General features: G+C 42.6%; 1 protein-coding gene across 4 annotated transcripts in view; it reads left to right on the plus strand.

The window, feature by feature from the left end:
* The window catches only part of LOC119167424 (uncharacterized), a 179,600-nt gene that overhangs the window by 137,445 nt on the left and 16,919 nt on the right, over positions 1-25,236 (plus strand). For 3 of the 4 annotated variants that reach the window (XM_075866399.1, XM_075866401.1, XM_075866400.1), the window contains 5 exons: positions 3,776-3,823; positions 6,637-6,675; positions 11,977-12,003; positions 15,045-15,092; positions 17,647-17,694. In XM_075866399.1, the coding sequence (XP_075722514.1) occupies positions 3,776-3,823; positions 6,637-6,675; positions 11,977-12,003; positions 15,045-15,092; positions 17,647-17,694 (210 nt within the window). The remainder of the gene's footprint in view (positions 1-3,775; positions 3,824-6,636; positions 6,676-11,976; positions 12,004-15,044; positions 15,093-17,646; positions 17,695-25,236) is intronic. The other variant, XM_075866402.1, reaches the window with a different exon arrangement.

The following is a 25,236-nucleotide window of genomic DNA, read 5'->3' on the forward strand; positions in this document are numbered from 1 at the left end:
CTGAACTACCAACTCTGGGCCATCCGGCAAACTGAGGATGCCGCCCGTGTCCAGGGACTACGAGCCGCCACCTAAAGCTACCGAGACCAAATTGCCGGTCCATTGGTCTAATACAGTCTTTTCTCTCACTCTCTCTCAAACGAACGTTGACGGCTTTCGTGGCGAAAAAAAACATAACTGAATGCGAGGGATGATGATCTAATTTTAACTGACATATCTCTTTAGGTAGCCCCTTTAGCTTATGGTCGCAGGTAAGTCATAGCAGTAAGAATATTTGCGGAAATCAGGATAACAATGGCCTAAAGAGTACGCCGTATAAATTGAATGTAAACAAAACAATAACAATTGTGTTAGGAGTTCAAAGAAGCAACAATGACGCATTGAATTCAACTACTTGAGTACGTCATTCTATGTTCACACGTTTAGATCTCCACGATGAGAACTGAAATAACACTTATTCACACCAGGGTTCCGGGCTATCTTGCGCGCTCCTCTGCCTTATATCATTTTGTCAAATGGCTTCACGCACACATATTCACGTATATCAAAGTCATATGCATTATGAAAATGACAACGGATTCAAAAAGCGTGAGTTTTAGAGGAGGAGATAGGCTGCAGTGCAATATATTACAGCCAATCATGAAATCTCGCAAGCGAAGCCATGTAAAGTATAGCTATGCATATTATACTATTTAAAGGGAGAGAAAAGAGAAGGAAGTGTGACAAGGAGGCACAGAAGAAAGGTAAAGTATAGATCATTGCTTAACTTAGTATACATTCGCATAGTATGTAGAAATACAGCGCAAATTTGAAGGCTATTTTTATTTGTTACAATATTATTGAAAACTTGTTACCAGACAGTCATGCCAACAAAAGTACAGGGAATATTCTTGCAAATTATTTTCGCCCAAATGTTGGTTCACTAGACTTGTAAATTAAATTCATCGTCTGCGGAATGTCTCTTTAGATCGTCATCTGATACGACACCGTTTCACGATGTTAAGTGTGTGGTGCGAAGTGCTGGTGGTGGGATGATCACCGAATGTTGTTAAGTTGCGCAGTGTTTGATATTGTAGATGATATTTCAATTCAAGTAGCAGGTTACCACTGGTAGTTCTGTTGGCTTGCTATCCCACACATGGTGTTTTCAAAATATACTTTGATACAAGGCAAGGATGATATATCTTTAGCTTTCGTTTCTTTATTCTGGCAATGAATATTGTAACAATTGGCAAAGTTGTCAATCTTAGTGGGCAGTAGTTGAGAGATTGCAACGGTGCACTACCTCTTTTAGAGGCGCTCAATTCGGAAGCAGTTAGGTGACCCCATGAATCACGCTAATGATTCGACAGCCTTGCCAGCCGCCCTCCACGGAGCTTAACAATAGGGCGCTACTAAACGGGGTGAAATTGTGGGTGCCAGCTTACACGCACACTATGGCCTAATATATCTACCGAAAGTTAAGGCTATACACTACGTTAACTCTTGAAACCCAGAAAACAAAAGAATGAAGACGAAGTCATTTTAATGACTTTGTTTCAACGTTTTCGATCTTCCTTCGGTGACAACAATGATCAAAAGAGCCTAAAACAAAAATGAAGAGAGGGATGGAGACAGTAAAAGGCGACGACTGATTCCACCTGGGTGGTTCAGCCTGGGGGCGCCCTCAACGTGCCCTCTCCAGCAGGAGCGGCTGCATTCGCTTTCATAACGGAGCAGAGCAAACGATGGCCCCTGGCATACTTCGCAATGCGTTGTTAGGTGTACCTAGACAAAACAAAATGATAAAGTTGGAGCCACAGAGTCACTGGACGTTTATGGCTCTCAAATGGAGGCAGTGGTTCATTTTAGCTTACGCTAAAAGGAGCCAGCGCCCCGAAAGGGCTTGTTCAGACATAATCTGCAGCCGATTTTTTTTGTCTCTCTCCCTCTTCACATATTCTCATTATAATGCAGTGTTTACCTCCCTGTCTTCTGCTCATTTTAAAATTTGCTGAGCGTGTTCAACCCCACTTCGGAATGCATAACATCGGCTATAGTGATGGTGCACAGCTGCGGCATGCAAGCCATTTTAATGTCTGGCCAGGTTCCATTTTCTGTGCTCTGTAATGGGTGGTGTTGCGTTCGGCGAGCCCTCCCCCTTTATGTGGGCGCCGGGATCAAAGAAATGCAGCCGCTTCATTTTGTGAAGATAAGGAGGAGCGCGAAGAAGCCCGGCTGGTTTTCATCTTCTGGGAGGCAAGGCCACGACACCGCGTTTCCGCCAAACACGGAAGTTGGACCACCACGCTGTGCGTCTCTGACTGATGAGATGCGGACGCTTGAATCAACACCAGATATCTAGGCAATGGTCCTCGGAGACGATGAGCCCACGACCACTGTCTGACATGGGTGGTTGGTCGACCCGAGCACCCCGCTCGCTTGAAGCAAGCTTCGTTGAAGGAGGCAGTATCGACGCGAGCATATCATGTTTGTGTTGTGTATGTGTGAATGGTAAGTGCGGTGCCGGCATAATGACGCTTGGAAGGACTGTAAGACTTGTTATTGGACAGCGCGGTCCGGACCAATTTCCCAATCCAGGGACCTGGGGAGAAAGTTCTCTATATTTTGAGCCCCCCAACGCAATCAGAGGCGCTATTGAAATATATACTATGAAAATTTAAATCTCTTCATGTCTCCCTTCCTCCTGTCTCGGCGTCTTCATCACGGATCTCCGGTGCTGCAAGGACCAGTCGCAAGAGTGGCTGCCACTGTGATAGCGATCCTGACATTCCCGGGTATAAATGACAAGATGTAGCCGATATAGTGGATGAGACGACAGGCGCTGCCCTGTTTCGATTGGTGGAGCATAAATTGCCTCTTCCATGCCCGGTCTATGCTGTTCTAAACTTTCATTTGGTAATATTTGTATCTGAAGTACTATAAATTTTGCTCACTAGGCTTTTACAGAATTTATCATGTGTGAGTTTCTGAATAGAGATATGCTCAACAGAAAAAAGGGGAGCCATAGTAGTTATCTTGGTATTCTTTGTCATAGAAAATATTTGTGGCACAGGCTTGCTGGTAGGAAATAAGTAAGGCATTCACATATATATGTACATGATAGAATGTTCATAATATTGCGGTGAAAGTTATTAGATCAATCGTTCATTATGAATCCGAGTGGTGAATGTTTCGGAACAACTATTTTCGTACAGAACACGAGCGGCATTAGACGAATTGATGAGCTCTAAGCTTTTCGTTGTGAAATGAAAAATTTGATTCACCTCATTCCTAGTAGCGTCTTTATTGCAACACATCATGGGGTTTAACAATTATCAGTTACATTCTGTTCTCCCTAAAATTTGGAGCAACAGCAGTAGGTAGCCATCAACAATGTTGTCATATAAGCTGGTGAGACTGACCTCAGACTGTACGCACACAAAAAAGAACAGATTCGTGCTCACTACGAGAAATTGAGAAATCAACCTACCAGTATGCATTTCTGAACAAGGCTTTGAATCTCATGCGAACAGCACCCTCTGGTAAAGCTGATATGGTCATTCTTGCAAAGATAAACTGATCTATTTCACTCAATGCATGCTCGTAAGCACCCAACTCGCTGGCGTATGGCGCTCACTTGTTTTTATGGTCTAACGGCGACACAATGAACAGTGGAAACCTAATTGCTCTTGTAATTGTGTACCACTCAATTTTAAATCTCGTTAACAAAAACGTAAATTGAAAACTTGCTTGACTAAGCTTTCTTCATAAGTATCGCATCTACTCGTTACAGCGATCCCCCGGCGTAGCACCTGAAGTGGTCCTTCCAGGTCCAAGTTGGGCAAGTGTTCTTTTGTTATGCGGCATTTTAAATATGGCGAATTGTTGGATGTAGCACAACTGAAATTCCTATGGTATGCTCAATAATTTTTCACCTGTTTGTAACAAGCTCGTGCAGTAGTGCTCTAATACAATATAATAAAATCGGCAGCACACTCTTTTGTGAAAATAAACTGTCAGACAATCAAGCACACGTGGAGCAAACTGAAATTGAACCATTTTTAAACAACAAAACAACTCCTAAAGGCTCTCTTATCTCACCACAACTTTTTTATTATTGCCTTGATATTGCTGCGAATATAATGAAAGGACTGCAGGTGACAATCTACACCCTATATGCCGATGACCTAACCATCTGGACAACCATCGGCTCTCCCGCACCTCAGCAAGACTCATTTCAAGAGGTAGCAGACCCCACAGAAATCTACCTCAACACTCGTGGGCTCATATCTGCGCCAGAAAAGTCGGAGCTTCTTCCTCTCAAAATAGAAGACGGAGACGACTGGCAACAGAGAGAATCCCAGAACGAAAGCTTTGGTTGAATGAAGTGCACATAGCTCAGAGCCCTTGGTCGCTTGTATTCACCATGGATCCTTACTTTATACTTCCACGAAGGCAAATCGGGCGAAGCCCTATAACCGAAGGTTCAAGAAACCGCAAATAAAGTTCTAAAGTTAGTACTCACGTGCATCAAAAAAAAGGTCCGGCTTGGAAGAAAAAACAATTCAAAATGATGCACGCACTTATCATCAGTAAAACTACCTATGCAACCTTTTATTAGTAACTCAAGGACACAGGAGTTGAAAACTGAATACACTCATGAGAAAGACGACTAAGACTGTCATAGCGTTCTTTGAACGGGCTTCCGCACAGTGACGACTTTTCTAAGTTCTCCACAACACCCCGGAGAAGCTCTTGGAAGCAACCCAAGTAAATTAATTCGAATGGTTTAGACCTAATGAAACAGGGTGGGTGACACTTGAAAAATTGGCCTATTTTGAAGCCATGGAACAATACGACCTAAAAAAAGATATCCTGAACAGCAACTAAAAAACACATCTCAGTCCCTTGCATCCCACACTAATGTTCGTCTTACTGAACCTCAAATGCGGAAAATTGAACTATCACAAACAGCGGCGCTGAGATCGCTGTCTCCAGAGCTTGGCCCAGCGAGCCTTTGATTTCGCACGCTGGCCGTAACCCTGTACATGATGCCGGTGGTTTTTTTTTTAAGCACATGCAATTCGAAAGTCACAGAATCACTGTATAGTAAGGTTTGCATTTCTGTCACCCTAATGAATTATCACTTTTTGTGTGCGGTATCGGCATTGAGAGAGATGGCCATGAATGCGACGTGCTTTCAGCCACCCAGGCTGTCGCCGAGAGCTGCTGGTCGAAATATAGCTGCTCCCTCTCCAACTCCTATGTAAGAATTCGTAACAGTCTATCGGTAATGTGGTCCGCCTTCATGATCTAAAACAATCGAATACTTCTACAATGGATTGTATATTACTTTGTTGGGCTGTTGTTTATATGTAGGTATCGACAGAACCGCATTTTATTACGCGGGCTCGCCAGCTGTGCTGTCATATCGTCGCTTGCGCGAAAAACATATTATTCTCCGTATTGAGTCCTGTACACACGTAGTTATTGAACTAGTAATCATAAAAATTTTGTAAATGCTCACCAGCAGAAAAAGCAAACATCCCCTATAAAATAAGAAATGGCCATAACAGCCGACAAACAGTTGCTGCTCCAATGTCCATTTGATGTTTTTTTTTAGTTTTAAAACTTGAATTCTTGAGAACACTTTGTTATCTTGCCAACATCTATATATCATTCTGTGCTGTCAGTCTTTGGTTTGTGTCTAATAAAGACGCGAAGGTTTTTTTGAATGTAGGGTTGTACATATCTTGACTGTGCAACTTCTAATGTTGATGCCGAATGGTGCGTACGTTAGATAAAAAGTTGCTTTATGAACACCTCACTATGTTCTGGCATACTTTAGTGGATAGAGTACTCCGTTGGGAATAAGATGATCAGTTGGGAAAGACAAGACTGCAGAGCGCAGGGCCACTGCTAGGTGGTGGTGGGTGGCAGCGCCTAATGTCTTTGCGAAGTGCAGAAAACACCGGCTTTTTTGTGCATAGCATCAAATTGTCAGCACAGCGTAATGAAAACTATGGTGTTAAGAAACACGTATTTACGCATTTTGTACTAAACAAATACACCACCTAATCATTTAGTACTGATTTCGTGCATCACAAATGATAATTATTTGCTTTTCGATAGATCATGTTCACATGTTTAAACCCAGCAACTATATAAATATGATTGGGCTCTGAGCTGAAAAACGCTTACAGAATCGCTGCGCGGCTCATTCATGTGACAGAAAAAAAAACAAATGGACAGGGAAAATTTCTTTATTCAAGTATCACTTAACAGAATAATGTCTTGAATAGCACTTATACTTTAAAGGTATAGTAACGGTAATTCATTGCTTGGAAGTTTAATCTATGTGGCCGAGAGAATAGTGTTTTCTCTAACGTAAAGGTTCAAGTCGTGTCTAGCATGTGCGGTTCTTGTTCTAGTCGCCTTCTATGTGTATTATGTTTCTAACAGTCTAGCTACGGGGTATATACATCCTTGTCGCCTCAGCTCAACCAACACAGAAAAAAATGTCTTCGTAATAATATGGGTAAATAGACATTTCTTACTGTATCTTTGTCAATTTCGTTGTCAAAATGATATATATCATCACGTTTTTTTATATAGGCGTTACTCATTCCAAATTATCATGCTCACTTTTTTCAGTCTCCACCCCCATTAAGCCCTGTTGCTGGTCCAAGTGGGGTAAGTGCTTTTTCTCAATATAAACTACGTAGGCGGACAATCATACTGGTACATAAGGTGCATATTTCGCACTATGTGAAGATTTACGTATACCTACTTTGCAAAAGAGGAATGAAATAACGCTAAGAAACACAATCATTGGCCTTGCAAGGAACAACCATGATTCTGGGTCGTCAACGATTGACAGTCAAGCTATCCGTGTTTTCGCGGCATGTCATAATTTTTGATAAATTTGTCAATATTTTGCGCCACCTCATTCTCGCGGTAAAGCTAACGCGATACTATTAAGACTTTAAGGGTGTGAAAAACTATGTTGCGCTCGCTAAGACTTTCAGAGTAAAACTGTGCATCAAGATTTTTTTCTAAAGTTGCCGATATTTACCTCTTTTCTTCGGCTTTGACTTACGTGTCACACTGATATACGAATTTTCAGTGGAAGTTGTGTCAGCTCCTTAAAGATAAACAGAACTCCTATGGTTTTTATATTAAGCTTGGAGTGAACGATTTCATTTATCACCATCGCCTTGAAAATGTCGAGTCTTCTTTTTGGTGATTTACTAGCTCCTTCAATTAGCACTACATTCATTGAGTGTTCGATGGATTCCATAAAGCTGAGCATACATTGCTTTATCAACCACGCTCAGAAGAGTTGTAGGAAACCGACGTTCTCTGTATTTTGCGGTGACGAATTATCCGTTTTGACCCGTAATTTAGGACTCCTTGATCTTGCCTCTCTTTTCAATTCGAATAATGTGGTGGCAGTCTTTAGACCGATTCCCTTAGACTGCGTATTTAGCACATCCGGTCCTTCCTAGGTGATTCTTTAGTACGAAAGAATTGGAAGGACATAACTGTGCCACGTGCGCTTATCATCACGAGGCCGATCAAAGCAGATGCCTTTGGTAGAGCGTGGTGAACCATGCTTGGTCGGTGATTTCGTACACTAGGAATATAACCGTTCAAAAAGGCACTTGACTAGCGAGCCTTCAAGTTAGTATCAGTCACCCATCAGTGGCATGTTTTGTGTAGCGCAATTATAGTGGCGGATGCAGAACGTGGAGCCAGTTCCCGACCGGTCAACTATTCAAGCCGATAGGACTCGCGAATGCGAACGTGAAAGACCCGCGCACGGGAAAGAAAGGAGACTGCTTCGTTCAGAAGGTTCAAGAGCAGAGCCGTCAAAGTCGCCCCAGTTTAACGAAAAAAAGGAAAGCTTAACCAGAAGCGCGTCTTGCAAGAATCACGTGAAGCGCGGTCGCCTGAGTTTAAGTCATTGTTGGCTTGCACGTGTGCCGTTGAGAATGAAGGCTAACCATGGTTGCAACACGGAGACGAGTTTATCCTCTCGCGCTATAGGTCATTGCCGAATATTGTTATGATGGCGGAGCGCCTCGTTGTCGCGTGCTTACCTGGTCAGCGCACAGGGCCTGACGGTGTCCGGCCAACTGCACCAGTTGATTTCTTCCTCCTCGACTAGCTTATACAGTAGCTAAGGAGCGAAGCTGTTTAAGGTTCGGAATGGGCGCCCCTCAATGACCCAAATACACTGTGGCAGCACGATGGAAGAGCCGTATTTCAGTGAAGAGTCGCTTTAGCGTAGCACTCAGGCGACTTCTGCTCACGTGCAAGCCCAAACCTCCGCTTCCCATTTCACGTTCAAACACGCTCCTTTCAACCGTTGGTTGAACAAAGGGTATCCACACAAGACAATCACACGTGTAGGCTTGCATCGCCACAACCAATCAAAACATCACTTTCATAACAGGCACTGCATTTTTAAAAACCACGTGGCGAAATATAACATGAGTGGGGATAGCTTCTAAGCGTGTGTCAGACTCTCTCCAATGTCAAGCCGTGCAGGCCTCCGTCGACTGACTTCCGTTCGTTACCGTTCTCACGCACGAGCTCCGTCATCTCTCTCATTAAACGTTGCTTCGGAGAAGCCTTCTTAATACGCGGTGGGTACACCGCGGGGCACTGTGCGTTCACCAGGTGTGCATGCAACAGTGAGGCGCCCCGTCATTTTAACAACACATGGTAATGATGTATAGTGGGGGAGCATAAGCTCGTCTCTGTGCCGCAACAATCGTCAGCTAAGTGGTAGCGTCCCTGCGGCATTCTCAACGGCACACGTGCAGGCCAACAACTCGAGACGATGGCTTGACGTGATTCTTGCAAGACGCGCTTCCGATGAAGCTTTCCTACTTTTCGTTCTAAACTGGGGCGAATCGGACGGCTCTGCCCGTGAACTGTGTGTGCGAAGGAGTCTCCTTTCATTCCCGTGCGCCCATTTTCGGCGTTCGCTTTTGCGGAGGCAATCGGCTTCATTAGTTGACGGGTCGGGAACTGACCTCGCGCTCTCCATTAGCCGCATTGTTTACGCTACACACAACGTGCCACTAATGGATGCACCATACTAACTCTCCACCTCCACGTCTACGCAATAAAGTAGCTCCTGTACTACTTTTCAGATGAAGGCGTCTAGACACTCGTTTTGCAGCGTTGTTTTGAAGCATTTCACCTATACGTGAAGACCTCGACGAGCATGGTTGCATAGGATAGTTCCGAGCAACCGAGTGCAATAAATCCTCCAATTTTCATGTGAACAGAGTCCAACAGGTATAGCAACGAAGCAACGTCACTGGATGAATTTGTTACTTGTTCGTTTCAAAGTTCGCCAAGAATAGCTGTTCGATTGTGTTCTTGTTCCCACATAAGAATATGTTTCTTAGAAAAGGGCTGGCATGTTTGTAGGGCCCCTTCGTTGCTTGAATGCTATTGATGGCCTTCGGTGCCTGTCCAGTTACATGGTTCTTCAAAATAGTGGAACGATTCGATGTTCATCAGCATCAGGTGTTTATGAAGGCTGTCCTTGAAAGTTGAACATGCCCCAGAAAGCTTGCCGTAGCGTCGGGCTTCCATTCAAAGGAGCATCTCAAGTTTATGAAGAAGAGAGCCGATGAGCCCGTATTTTATCTGACAGCCAAAGACATCGCTTTCCCCTGTGGCAGTACCAGCAGCGTTGTAGTCATACTCTGCTACGGAGGCACAATCTTCTTCAAATTATTCATTGGTGAAGTGCGTTTCAAGCTGCATCCGCCGGTCATCGTTGCACGCCTCTATACTTTCGAGATCCACACGAAGATCCGACGACGTAAAATAGTTTGTGTCGATGAGTTGCCATGCTTCATTTTGTAGGCACGTGTCCAGACCTTGCTAAGTATTTTTTTTTTTTGCTTTCCTTGGATGCCTTCTATCTTCGTTGCGGGTGAAGTCCTTTTGCGGGGTTGCTTGGATTGCGTAGCGCAAAGCTTCAGGCGCCATGAAATGTTGAATAAAGTTGTCTTTGCCGGCAGTATGGAGCAAAACTAAGGTTAGGTAACTGAAAAAATTTACAGAACCTGGTCATTTTAGCAAGATGTAGCGAACTTTCGGCTCCTACCCACCCCGTGGAATTCGCAAGTGTCGTGTAGTTGCATTTGGGCGCACAGTTGCATTTCTTTTTTCTTTCTTTTCCAGCGCGACCTTTCTTTGTTCTTGTTCCCCTAGTAACTGTAGTACATACCCACTTTAAAAAATCGGCCAATAATTGAGTGGTTCCATCACATTATTAAATTTTAGAATACTGTGGTTTATATAATCAAAAATTGCAGATTGCTTAGACAATTTTTGTACTTGTCTAATGTGCATATCTAATAAAAACTTTCATCTCCTGCCCACACTCTTTTGTCTTCTTTCTCGATGAAATAATTGAGAATATTAAACAAAGCTGACACAAAAGACAAGGGACGACAGAGTGCTTTCGCCGAATAAATTCTTCTGTTGGCCATGCATTTTTGAGCAATCCTACGACAGTGTAAATAACCAATTTGTCCAGTCATTAACACAGCAGGCTGTATGTTCGCCGTAGAACACTTGCGCAATAATCTGCTTGGAGACACGCGCATCTTTGTCTCCTTCCGTTGTTCTTAGGTGGCCGTATGATACCACTTCCTAAAAAAGCTACGTCCTTTCGCTAAAGGCTGATAAATTATCTGACTACGCGGGTGAATCGCAAAGCACAGATGGAAAACCACTTGGCCGACGCTGAATGCGCCGCATAGTGACAGTGAAAACTGTAACAGCGACCGTTCAGATCCTTTAGTTGCTCAAGGCACTTTTTTGGTAACTGCTGCAAACACATTTGAAGAGTACCCACTACGCTAAAATCAAAACTTTCATGAAGTAGGGAGGCGCTCCCTACGTCATCCTTCGTTATTCTTCGATAAATCGCGGTACCACCTACTTACAAAAATTTTGTGAAATTTTTTTAAGCTGTACCTTACTACGATGATGAATTATGCCTGTAGCCTTTCTAATTGGTGGGAGTATTTCACGAATCAATGGTAAACCCATTCGAATTGTGTTAGGTCTGGCTATTCTTTCGATATCCTAAAACACTTTATTACTCATATTACCGCGATTCCTCTCACGACACCAAACCTTCCTAAGGCCAGTTTGCAAAGGACTTTCAAGCAGCAGCGTGGCTCTGAGGTAGAACATTCGGGTGGCACGCTGTAGACCTTCGCTCGTGTGCCATTGTGCTCTTGGTGCCTTTTAATTGCGTAGTTTTTTTTTCCCTTCGCGCAATAGTGGTTACGTACACCGGCGATAGCGGCTGCTGTGGGCATTCACGGTGCACGCGACACTTCTTGTGATCTCATAGCAGCTGACGCTGTAAAATGCCAGGGGTAGTCAAGAATTAGCGAGAAATAAATACAGGATAGATTTGGGCCTAAATAAACATATAAAAATAGTCCAGCAACTTTTTACACGCAGCCACTGCTGATGCTCGAGGAAGCCTGCATGCGTCGGCAAGAAGCTACTGGGATAAAAAAAAAAAAAACTCAGCATGCATCCCAAGGGCACGTCGGTGTGTGACAGTGAGCATGGTAATACGCGCAACTCTACAATATAAATTGAAATCAATGAACTTTGACTTGACAATCCATCTGAAATATAAACCAATGTTAAGAAGAAAAAAACAAGCCTATAACACCTCCAAAGAGGCGTATTTTAATTTTGCGTAATCAATTTACGTAAAAATTGTGCGTTGTACGAAAAATGACCTATTGATCCAAAAAAATGATTTCACTAAGCAAACAGGATAGTACACAGTTCTGCGTTCTTTACAGCTTGGTTATTCTTGAATTTGTTGTTTTTGTCGTTTTTCTGTACACATGTAATGAGACTAATGATAATATAAGGTTATTATTTTGCATGTGTGAAGTCTTTTTGATAATTGCGGCACACTCTTTTCAGCCTCAATGGCAGCCAAGTCCTTACTCGGTAAGTGGTTTATTCTACTGCATGCTATATGTTTTGTCTGGTTCAGGTATGTTGTTTCATAATGCCCCAGGTGCCTAACGTCTGCTACTTAGTTGGGATCTACCTTAGTCCACGAAAAACCGTTGGCGCATCTCATCGCACGCTGCTCCGCAGTGTTTCAAAACTTAGCAATTGCTTCAGACGATTATGTTCAGGTTGCCTGTAAAGCAACAATAACTGCGTTTACAATAGAGCTTACGCAAGTCGCAGCAATTACGTGAAGGATAAATTAGCCTATAGAAAAGTCGAAATATTTTAAGAAAAATGAAGTGCCGACCATTGTCTGAGCTTGGCGTTCTTATTATAAAGCAGTACTGCTTGTTGTTTGTCTTTTATTTTTGCTAAGGCTAAGTACAGCAAACTAGGAAGTTTCATCTTTACCAGCTTCGAATCACACTATTCATCGTCAAAGCCTCATGACAATAATAATACCCGGGTAAAAACGAGAACTGAGTACGAGACGACATAAAGGTAGTGAAAGTGACAATTTATTATGGTTATCTTCATATTTACGAATATGTATACCACACAATATGAAGAGATCAGAACAAAAAAAAAAACTGTTCATACGAACGTTGATGGCTTTTGTGGTGAAAGAACACAAGGGATGATCTAAATTTAACTGACATATCTCTTAAGGTAACACACTTAGCTTATTGCAGCAGGTAAGTCATAGCGGTAAAAATATGGGCGGAAATCCGCTTGACAACTGTCCGAAAGAGTACGCCGTATAAAATGAATGTAAACAAAACAGTATCTTTTGTGTTAGGAGTTCAAAGAAGCAAAAATCACACATTGGAATTCAACTAACGGAATACGTAAATTGATGTTCGCACGTTGGATCCCCACGACGGGAACTGGATTAACACTTATTCACACCAGGGCTCCAGGCTATCTTGCGCTTTCATCTGCCTAAAATCATGTCGTCGAACGGCTTCACTCATGCATATTCACGTATACATCAAAGTCATATGCATTATGAAATAGCCAAAGGGTGCAAGAAGGGTCAGTTTAAGAGGATTAGATAGGCTGCAGTGCAATATATTACAGCTAATTATGACGCCTCGCATGCGAAACCATGTGAAGTATAGCTATGCATAATGTACCATTTAAAGAGAGAGTAAAGGGAAGTAAGTGTGACAAGCAGGCACAGTAGAAAAAGAGTATAGACTATTGCTTAGCCTAGGTAACTACCGCATACTATGTAGAAAGAGAAGCGCAAATTTAAAGGCCTTCTGTTTATTTGTTACAATTATATTGAGACCTTGTTAACAGACAGCCATGGCAAAGAAATTACAGGGAATAATATTACAAATTATTTTCACGTAAATACTGGTTCAGTACAGTTGTCGATTAAATTCATCGCCTGCGGAATCTCCCTTCATATCGTCACCTTTCGGTGTCGTATGAGACCGTGAAACGGTCTCATATGACACTGTATCACGATGTTCAGTGTATGGTGCGAAGGTATGGTGATGGACTGATCACCGAGTCCTGTTAAGTTGTGCATTGTCTGATATTGTAGATGATATTCTGATTCGAGGAGCAGGTTAGCACTGGTAGTTCTGTTGGCTCTGTAGCCCGTGCCTGGTGTTTCTATGATATACTTTGATAAAAGGCATGAGTGATATAGCTCTAGCTTTCTTTTCTTTACTCTGGCACCGAGTAATGTAACAATTTGGAAATTTATCTATCTTAGTGGACAGTAGTTCAAAGGTTGTGTCAGTATACCACCTCTTCGAGGGGCGATCAGTTCAGAAGGGGTTAGGTGACCTCATGAAACATGCTATTAAATCGGCAGTCATGCCAGCCGCCCTCCACGGACCCTAACAATAGGGTGCCACGGGACGCGGTGAAATCGTGGGCGCCAGCTGACTCGCACACTATGACCTAATACATCTATCCAAAGTTAAGGCTATACACTATGTTAACCCTTGCAACCCAGAAAAACATGGAAGGAAAACGAATTGATTAGATGACAAGAAAGAGCGAAAGAGCCAAAAACAAAAGTGAAGGGAGGTATGGAGACAGGAAAAGGCGACGGCTCATTTGACCTAGGTGGTTCATCCAGGAGCTGCCCTCAACATAGAGCAGAGACCAAAGGGGTGTATTTTCTCTGCCGGTGCATGTCAAATCACTCGGAAGTGGCATCACCTACAGGATCCCGGTTTTTGCGTACACGGCTCTGCTACGCACAGCTAAGCGTTGGAGAGTTACGAAACCCCCTTTCCCCGGTCAGATCAGGTCCACGGTGTCACTACGAGTTCTATGCATTTTGAGAGCCCGGCTCTTAAAGCTCGAGGCAAAATGCTGGTCTCCTAGAGAAATCCTTCCTACTGTTTTTCAACACGTGCCGTGGCTTTTAAGTCGCGCCAACCCACGCAGACCATCTGCGTAGCCACTGCGTGAGCCGAATGTGGGCGACGTAACGAGCGCGCTTGTACCGTGGATGTTTTATCCAGCTTGGAGCTTCATTTCTAGCACAGAAGTTTCGAGCTTCTTTTATCGTTTGTGACAGGCTTCGCTTGTACTCCACTGTGTCGATGCGAAGGAGATATTTTAGATAACTCACGAAGGTCACAAAAACCACCTAAGATAAAACGATTTTGCTGTTTTTTTAACTTTACACTACATGTGTACGAAGAAAAAAAGGGACATTGTGCGAAACAAAAAAGAACAGTACAAGATACTGTACTCCGAACAAATATACAGGTGCGGAAACTCTAAATACAAGGTGGTATTCGTTATATATTCCAGCCTAATAATTTTATTTTCACCTCAAGTACTACATTATAGCTTAAAGAACGGTCACTACAATATATATGAATTCTTGGCCTAGGTCACTGTGAAATGAAATTGGTTCTTCCAGTGCGCTGCAGTTTTTGTACACTTTACAGTTACTAGGTATTGTTCGAAACAAATGTCTATCGACACACACTGCCTTGAAATCATATGCTTGCGTATATTCTTCGGTCCTGATTATCGTGCCGTGGTCTTTGCAGCCGCTGCTCCGTGACACATTGCGGATTTTGGCGCCTCGTCCAGGTGAGGTAAGTGCTCTGTTCTAATGATCTGTGGGTTCTATCTGATGTTCAAAGAATTGACTTTATACAACGCCTTCGCAGCGTTTTTCACCTAATGAAGTAGCAGGCGCCTTGAACATACAGAGTCACGCGGCCCGTGAACCTCTCGTTTACAGCCCGTGTTTTGCGCATGTTCGTTGTATACTTTTTTGTATTATCTCGATAAGTATGTTCGTGAGCTACACATGCATGACAGATCTAAAGCATTTTTTTCGTGAGGCACACTCTCTGGGTCATCACGTGTTGATATAATATCTTAAAAAAAGGCTGTGTTTGAGAATCAACCTGCAGGTTGCAGTTATATTGAAGATCAGCATCAACGTGTTATTGAAGTCTTGGGCCAAGACCTTCTTCAGAAACCACACGCACTAGAGATGTGGCAAAGGTTTTCTTTTAAATGGCAACGTGTGCAGAAATTGTAAAACTACCCTTCCCCTCACTTTAGGCCTTTACAGGACTAAATTGTGTCATTGGAGCCTGCAAACTGAATTAACCTTGAAACCCCTGAAGTACAGAGAAAGATATGAAAAGCTGGTGCACAGAGAGTGCACCAATGCATCGCAAATAAAACTCCATTTTTCTCCTTTGATGTCAACAGCCTGCACGCATCGAATGCAAGCGTGCACTTGCTGTACGGCCAACAGATAGCGCATAACAGATTGGCAGTTCGTACATCTTTCAGTTTGATTGAAACAGCATACTTGTTACGACAACGGTGTGGCTATAAGAATTCTTATATCCCTGCCTGTTGCTAAGGGGTTCCAATGAATGCCGTGGTATGGTTACATTTTCGAAGAGCCAAGTTCTCGTTCTCACAAATTTCAGGCTGTAGCCGCAAATTCTTAACGTAAGACTCGATATATTTCTGAGGATTGTTTCACACACAGAACTAGTTATCAGTGTGATCACGACATAGTAGTGAAAGCTTCAGAGGTGGTTAGGTGGTTTTGGTGCTGGAATGCTGAACTCATGGAGGCGGGCTTGACTTCCGGCAGTAAAGGCAGTTCAATGGAAGCAAAATGGTAGTGTTTGTTATGAACTTTTTAGACGCAAGTCGAGCTCGCACAAGGAAAACATTTCCGGGGACCTTGTCCACAGCACCCAAAATTATCCTACGGCTGTTTTTAGGATGTCAAGCTCCAACACCTATGGTAATAGGCATTTAAAGTTGGAAGGTGATGGGTCAAGAAACGCCAATGTCAATATGCTGAATTAGATATTAGAATGTGCAACCAGAACGAGTACAAAGAAAAACACATTTCAGTTGACCCTACGACTTGCCTTTACATATTTGAATAGTTCAACTATTCGGTAATGCCAAATGAACTTATGGCTTAATGAGTCGCAATATTAAGCGAAACCCAACGACAATACCAATAAATGGCGCTTTTGGCGCACAATATTTGTGATGCTGGTTCTTAGATCCACATCGCTTCAGTTTTGCAACATTAGGATTGCATAATGGGCAAACATTTAAAAGTGAATTACACATGAACTGCAAGTGTGATCAGTTTAGGTAATCAAGACGACACAGAAGAGAGAATCTCAAACTTCAGAACACCATGGTTTTCGTGTTTCACTTTTGTGTTTTTTGTGTTCGGAACAATCGAACGTGCAATATTGTTGTAGAAACTTGTCACGCCTCAAAAACACGTCACATCCTAATTGACGAGTTCTTGTGAATTCTGGTTTCTTCGGTAATGGTAACCATGTGCAAAATTCAACATCAATGCATGCTAACCAGCTGCATTAGTCGCATTTGTTGTGGATACAATGTGTTTGACCTCATGCTTTTTTGCAAAATAAAATGTGAGCAGATGCTATTGTACTTTCGAAATAATATGTAAATAAATCTAGGCCTCATGTAAAACAGGTGACTTACTGTTTTATAAGTGCAACGACATAGTAGAAATCGCTGCTGACATAAAAAAAGCTCCAATGGGCACTCTCATCGCATATTTTAAAGACTCTCTCCCAAAAACTTTGGCTGTTAACATTCATTATTAAACTGAAAGCAATCAAAATGAATTTCACCCGAAGTTCACTATATTTGTTCTAGGGGCAATGATTTCAGATTCCACTGTTCCTATTCTTGTATTCTAAGCATCAATACAAAGTAGCCACCAAACATGGACAATGAATACACATAGTGATCCACGGAAGGCCAATGAGTTTCGCTGATGCACTCCAGAAAAATACAACAATTGGAGAATTTCAACACCAAGGTCCAGTGCTCAATTCATATGCCAACTAAATATTTCTGTCACTTTGCAACACTTTCGAAATAAAGTGTTCCAACGGAATTAAGCAATAAACATAATAAAAAGTAAATAATTTTCTTAATCTAGGTATATCAGCGGAAAACTACGTTCGAGCAGCCCATACAACGCGTCTTTCATGCAGCATTATGAAACAGATTATCACAGGTGGTTAATAAAAGAAGTACTGCTATTGTGAACCCATAGTTTTATGCACTCACGTCCAGGGTTCCTTATTGATTTTGATTGTCTCCATGTTTCAGCCTGGGTCAGAAGGCAATCCCGGAACTATCGAGCCTGGTCCAACTCAGGCAAGTGGTGTTCTTTATAAATCACAGCCACGAACATCTGCGTGATACTTGCGGCGTTGTCTTTCTTGTGGCAAAAGGCATCTTCCGATGAGTACAAACATAATTATGGCAGTATTTATATAAAACAACACAATTACATTTTTTCCATTTCTGATAGCCAGTCGAGTCATTAGAGTGAATTTATGCCCTTCCTTCGAATAGTCTATAGCCACTTTAAATATGAAAACGTGACCACTGGTAATCAAAGCGGAGCGCAGATTTAGCCTTCGCTGTTATCAACCGTTCATTTAGACTCTCCACTTCGAGGCCGCTTGTCGTCGCTCGTTAATTCTTCTCTCCCAAAGCGAGGGAAACAGCGTCGTCGTTGAGGGTGTTCTCAAAGCGAACAGTAGATGCGCTGTTTGGTGTGTTGCTTTGGGTCTCACCAGCTAAATTGGCCAGATTCGCCGCAAGCTTAATTTGCCACAAGAAATTGGCATGCTGGTGCTACGATGCAGATTCGTTCAATGCGAAGCATTTTTTTGGATCGTCAGCGACTTTGAGCGTATCTATCTATCTATCTATCTATCTATCTATCTATCTATCTATCTATCTATCTATCTATCTATCTATCTATCTATCTATCTATCTATCTATCTATCTATCTATCTATCTATCTATCTATCTATCTATCTATCTATCTATCTATCTATCTATCCACCTATGACTTCTAGCTGTCCTGGCAGTTCCAATAATGATATTGATACCTAGATGTGTACGGCATAACATGACATTAGGCTGAGCATAGGTGACTAGTCATAACAAGAAAATGAACACATACATGTCATGAATGTCATGATTTACACTTTATGGACTTGCTGCTGTTTCGGTTGTGTTCTTCACATGTCATGTTGCGAAACAGGTATGGTGTAACATGACTGCATGGCGAACACAAGTGACAGACCCTAACATAAAAATTTTTACATGCGTGTCATGTAAAAACATTGCTACATGCGAAACAATGGTGAGCTCGGGGCTGTTTCGCTACCTTCACAAATACCAAATATCGTATTACGGGACGTGAATAAAACATGAAGGTACGTAACCGGTTCAAACATGATATTCATGGGATGTGTGTCCTGTAAAAATATGACTACATGCCACGCTCATGACGCGTTCGAGGCTGTTTCGTTAGCTTCATGCATAACAAGCTCGTCGTTACGTGACGCAAATGAATGACGAAAGTAAATGACATATCAAAGCATGCAAATTATGAAATTCGTGTCATGAAGAAGCATGACTACATGCCCCACTAATGGAGCTTTTCATATTTTGAAGTATACAAAACATGGCATTATGTCACATGAATGGAATAATAAGTTATGTGACTGCAGTAAATATGATAATCGTGAGATGCTTGCCATGTAACAACCTGACTAAATGCCACGCTCATAATGCACTCGTGGTCGTTTTGCTTGCTTCACATATGCAAAATGTGGTATTACGTCACGTCAATAGATGACAAAGATATGTGACTGGTTTAAACTTGATAATCATGAGATGCATGTCATGTAACAGCATGACTGCATGTCATGCTCATAATGCGCTCGCGACCATTTTGCCAGTTCACATATACCAAGTTTTGTATTACGTCACGCGAATGGACCAAGAAGGTAAAGGACACGTCGAATTATGATAGTCATGAACTGTGTGTCATGTAATAACATGGCCACGTTCCACACCCACGAAGCGTTCGCGGCCATTTTGTTAACTTCAAGTACACCGAATTTGGTATTATGTCACATGAATGGATGACGAGGTAATGTGACTGGTGCAAATATGACAATCACGAAATGCGTGTCTTGTAAAACATGACTACATATCATGCTCATGATGCGCTCATGGCCATTCCGCTAGCTCCACATATACAAAAGTTTTGTGTTACGTGGCGCGAATGGACGACAAAAGCTTATGACTCGTTCAAACATGCTAATCATGATATCCATGTCTTGTAAGAGCATGATTGATTGATATGTGGGGTTTAACGTCCCAAAACCACCATATGATTATGAGAGACGCTGTAGTGGAGGGCTCCGGAAATTTCGACCACCTGGGGTTCTTTAACGTGTGCACCCAAATCTGAGCACACGGTTGTAAGAGCATGGCTACGTTCATGATGTGCTCGTGGGCGTTTCACTTCACATGTACAAAATTTGCTATTGCATGACTTGAATGGACCACAAACAAAAATGCCAAGTGTAAACATAATACTAATGTGATGGAAGTCATGTATGGCATAATTTACATGCAGACCACTGCTGAAGCTTGTAATGCAAATGTCAGCAGTGCCGTCGTTACACGACTATAACAACATACTTGCATCTTATCTAGATACCTGGGTGCGCAAAACATTTCTACTTGTGTTTACTCTGTACTACTTTCATGCGCCTCGTCAGGTTGTGCTGATTTTAATAAAGTGTCATAAAACCTCCCTTACTCTTGCTTCGCATATCATCGATTCCCATCATGCATAGGATCTGCCATTTTTTTTATTGCCTCCTACTTGCAAAGCTTAAGACACCGACGTCTTTTTGCCACGGGTCACGTCAAATCTCGTGAGTTATTGAATATGGCAGCGCCAGAAATTAAAGTGCCACCAGTGAGGACGTCAAATCTTACTTAGATCCGAAACTCCACTTACCGCTTTACCACTGTCTTGACTTTCATAAAGAACCAGTGGAGTCAATCCCGCCCTTTGTGTCATAACGACGAAGACAGTGTCCCGTATTTTTCATATTTTCTCTGTTTCTTCAGCCCTTCACTTTAAGTCCTCTGCCGGAATATATGGAAAACACTCTTCAAGACACTGTCAAATGAAGGCAACTACATTGTTGTCAAAAAGACAGCATGAAAATATAACAATCCCTAGAATACGTCTACCGTTTATGTCCGACAGAGCACATGACATTCACTGAAATTACGTGATAATGAGAAATCATGAAAGAAAGAAACATCGTCTATGGCTATCGACATGTTCAGTTTTTTTTCGATGTTGCCAATGCTGTCAACAACTAAGAGCGTTTAGACGGCTAACACGTGAGCGCAGCAGCCATTAACACCTGCGCTTACGATAATGGATGAATAAGTATTGAAAGAGTTTCACTCTTCTATACTGGCTACGCTGATTCACAGATTCCACAGGGCTGCAACCAGCTTACAAATTACACTACACAAAGTGGTGTCGCCATAACTTGAGATGACATCTTGCACAGGGGAGCACACAGGTGGAAAGCAAGAAGTTGAATTACGTGACTGAACAACTTTCTATCTAGTACTGGCATGTTTGTCTTCAAGTTATTTTGAAAGCTTTTGCCTAGCAGTGCTATTACGACATATTATCAGCAAGCGTGAATAGGCAGTGTTGAGCTTGGCAACAAGAGCACCTAAGTAACTTGCAATATTGTATTGAGGCTATTTGTTTCGAATCCTCATCTGCTGCGAAGATCTGATGATTGACCAGCCTACAATTTGCCCTCTCGTTTTCCAGCTAACATGTTCGAAGCCCTAGAGTAGTGCGCTTTAAAAAACTAATTAAAAATGTGAACTTTTGACTAGAACACATGTGTCTGATGGCTAGCTCTTGGACGAGATTGTCGCTCCAGAACAAGATTGTAGGTCATCACCACTTAAATGACAATACAGTTCTAGAGGCTGATCCAGTACCTTTGATTGAATTAGGATTGCCGAATATAACTATGTCGGAGCGTTTTGACTCTCTATTGCTTTCGTGGTTTCTTAGACTTTAGGTGCAGCCTAGGGCACCACGACGAATACATACTCTTCCTATAGGGGGCTTTCGAGTATGTTATGCCTTCAAATAATAAACTCCATTAACTCTTCCTAAAGCCTAGAGAGTTTCGTTTCAGGAGCTTCTTCGGCAAGCTCATGCTCGTGCCTTGCGCAGTGACGGTGGCTGTTTTACAGTCGCTAGAATAGTAAAGTGTGACAAACGTGCCTGCTAGTGCGTAGCGCCTTGAAAGAAAACCGTTGGAAGAACAAGTATCTGAACCTACAGAAATATCTAGCGGGCTTCGACAGGGATGTTTCTTGCCACCTTTGTTGTTTCGGTTGTATCTACAGGGGCTAGAAGCCAAATTATGGGGGAGTTGACTCGGCTTCAGCCTCTCTTTTGCCAAGCAAAGGAAACACAATGAACAGTCATTACCAGCCTTTATGTATGCAGATGATATTGTATTAATAGCCGAGAAAGAAGAAGATCTGCAGGGATTGATAGACATCTGTGGTAATGAGGAAGATAGGTTAAATTTGAAGTTCAGCTGGGAAAAATCGGAAATCAAGATCTTTATTGACGATAAAGGCAGTGAGCATAGGATACATGAAGTCACGCTAGAAATAGTGGATATATACAAATATTTGTACGTTGGAATAAATGACGGTGCTGAGTATTTAAGGGAGCATCAAAGACGTAATGACTAAGGGCACAAGGAACGCAGCTGTGATGAAAACTAGGGCACTGTGGAACTACAATAGGTATGACATTGTGAGACGGATTTGTACAGGTTTCATGGTCCAGGGTTTGACGTTCAGCAATGCGGTCTTGTGCAAGAGATGAGAACTTCAAGCAAGATTGAAAATTAAACAACGTTGCATAGGTAGACTTCCTTTGAAAGTGCACGGAAATACCCTAAGTCAGGAGGTACAGGGTGACATGCGATGGACATTGTTTGTTTGCAGGAGAGCTTGCAGCCGGGTAGAATTTGAGGAGTGATTGAGAAAAATGGGAGAAGAGCATGGGGCTACGAACTTTTTCAGCTACTTGTACATGAAGAATGTTGATACTAAATGGAGGAAGTGAACTCAAAAACTGTCAAGCAAGTATTTAGACAACAGCAGAATACCAAGCCAAAAGGATGCATCGGTTGAGAAGAAGGCGAATGAAACAGAGAGGGACATGTGAAAGATAGGAATGCTTACGAAATAATCACTGGAGACCTACTAAACCTTGAATCGGGAAATTTCAAGGGAAATATCTACGATAATTCTCGGCGAAGTTCTTTCTTCTTTGAGGCTTGAACGGGAGTATTGTGGACCATGATCTACCGAGCGAAATACGAAGGCAAAGACACGGTATGTAGTGCGTGTGGAGAGGAGGAGGAAATGGCTGAACATGTCATAAGGTTCCGTAAAAGGCTCCGCCCTGTAGCCGACGATAATGGCGCCGAACTCTTCAAAGCATGGGTGTTTAGGGACAGTTAAGGCAAACTAGACGTTAAAGGGGTAGAAATAACCAGGAGGAGGCCAACTGATTGGTGGCTACAATCAAGGCGCAAGTGAAATTCAATCCTTAATCAAACAGTGATGGTACTTAACTTTATGTCTAGGGGGCTTGAGCCACCACCAGATCTAAAGGGCACATCTGGATACATTCATGCATTCATCCTACGTTACCCAGGGCGGCGCTGCGCTGCGCAGAGACGGAAATCAACCACGCGCACGGGCAATGTGAAGAAGTTAAAATATAATTTATTTCTCGTGCATGACGTCAAATGGCGACTGTGCAGATATGTTAATTAGCTTCTGAATCTACAAGATGCCTACGCAGTTGTTCGACTGAACTGAAATATTGAAAGGATGCCAAAAGTCAGCGTGTGATGGCATGAAAGATGTATTCGTTGTGAAGTGGTAGAACAGTGGAACGGGGAACGCAGTTGTGAGTCATTGCTTGCAACACCTTCCACAGCGAACCATCATTTCCTCATGCACTCATCTGAAAATAAGGCGCCATTTTTCATAACATGCATAGCTCGCTATGGCTGCTTCTGATAAGACCATAGAGTTTCAAACAATAATACCTAACGCAAACTCATTATCAAACCCAGAGACGACAATCAAGAGCGGACTCTTGATGGAAACATTTTATTTTTTGCACACTGGTCATACAACGCTTTTCCGAGTAGTGACTCTGGTGTTTGCATTCTTATTATTTTATTGCGCGTCTTTTTTATCTACAAAAAAGGTGTTATAGTTCACAAGCGCAACATAGAACATTGTTTCCATTGGCTAGGTGACTTGCGTATGCGTTAAGTGCTTTCTTTTTTCACGGGAAAATGCTCGTTCCTTGTGTAGTGCCTTGTGTAACAATGAAAATGGTTGAGCAGAAAAAACTAGCTCACTTGAAAACTGAGGCTCGAACTATGTTGTGCGCACATCAGTGTGACACCTTTTTTTCTGAGCAGAAAACAAGCTTACTCTCCTAAGCTGTCACTGTGAAGTTGGTTGTAGCTAAACCACTTTGATAAAGTGATTTCAAGGGTGTCCACAAATGCGAAGAACTTTTCTGAAAGGCCTACCCATAGGCATCTGCACGAGGAGGCAGAGGGGGAGAGAGCCCCTTCTATAGTCAATCAGCTGGGAGGGGGGCGCTAAATCTGCTCTACACATTGATTAGGTGCACTCTTTCAGTCACCTAAAAGGGGGGTGCAAAATCTGCCTTATACACTGATATAATGGAGAGAAGGGCGCAGCAATGACCCCCCTTCCCACCTGAACGGGAATCCTGCACACGCCTATCGCTTTCGATGGGGACGATTTCTCGCCCTTCACAGTGTGCTCGAAGTGCAGTACCTCTCGTCGAAGTACAACTCGCACACAGCCGAGTTTTTTTGAAGCAGCTTGTCAGCGCGCGGAATCACTTTTCACCACAGCGCTACCAGAGCTTTGTTGTTTGGAATGCCGAACATTGCATGCTTCATTTTAGATAACTCGTAGCCCATAGTGCACCCCGAGGCAAGCAATGGCTTTGTTCTTGTGACTTGAGAGTGCATACAGTAGCCTTGGTGTCAGAGTGCCACCGCACAAAAAGAAACAAGAATGAACGCGCCTGACGAAACTGTCGGAAACGCGCAAACACCGTATAAATGACTGCGTGCGCCCCAACACGGCCGCTTCGCCGAGGCTTTAGTGCACTCCGTAGGCTCCACTAGCCGCTCATCACACTTCCCTATTCTAGCCACTGTAGCCGTGTGTACACTTTTTCGATGACTTCAGAAATTCAACCAGCGCGTTCGCTTTCTTTCGCTTTGCCGAGAGCTCACGCAGTTAACAATATTTTTCATCACTCGGCCACCTGGACACCTAAAAACCAAAGTGGCAACAGGGCGGCTTCCCACTAAGTCCCTGTGGCGACATCTCAGGAAGTCTTTAAGCGAAGGGAGCTCATTGCACATTCATGTTTTAAGACAAAATTGTAAAAGTTTGTAATGAGCGTATACCTGGTTAATTTTCTTAATTTTCTATGTCTTGCTTTGTTTGTAAAAAAATTTTCGTAGTGTTCTTGTGACTTGTTCTTTCATTATTCGTATTTTGTCTTTTTCTTTGTATTAACGTAGGAGGCCCCGCCTGCGGTTCACTACCTTGGGACATTGTCATGCATACTTACATCTAATGTACTACACTTCTGACGCGACTAAAAAAAATTTATTTATTGATTGATTGAAACCCACCAACTCGTTAACAAGTCTTCCTACAGAAAAGGTATCATCA

This window comes from Rhipicephalus microplus, chromosome 6 (genome assembly GCF_043290135.1).
Source record: "Rhipicephalus microplus isolate Deutch F79 chromosome 6, USDA_Rmic, whole genome shotgun sequence".
In the NCBI taxonomy this organism is placed as follows: domain Eukaryota; kingdom Metazoa; phylum Arthropoda; class Arachnida; order Ixodida; family Ixodidae; genus Rhipicephalus; species Rhipicephalus microplus.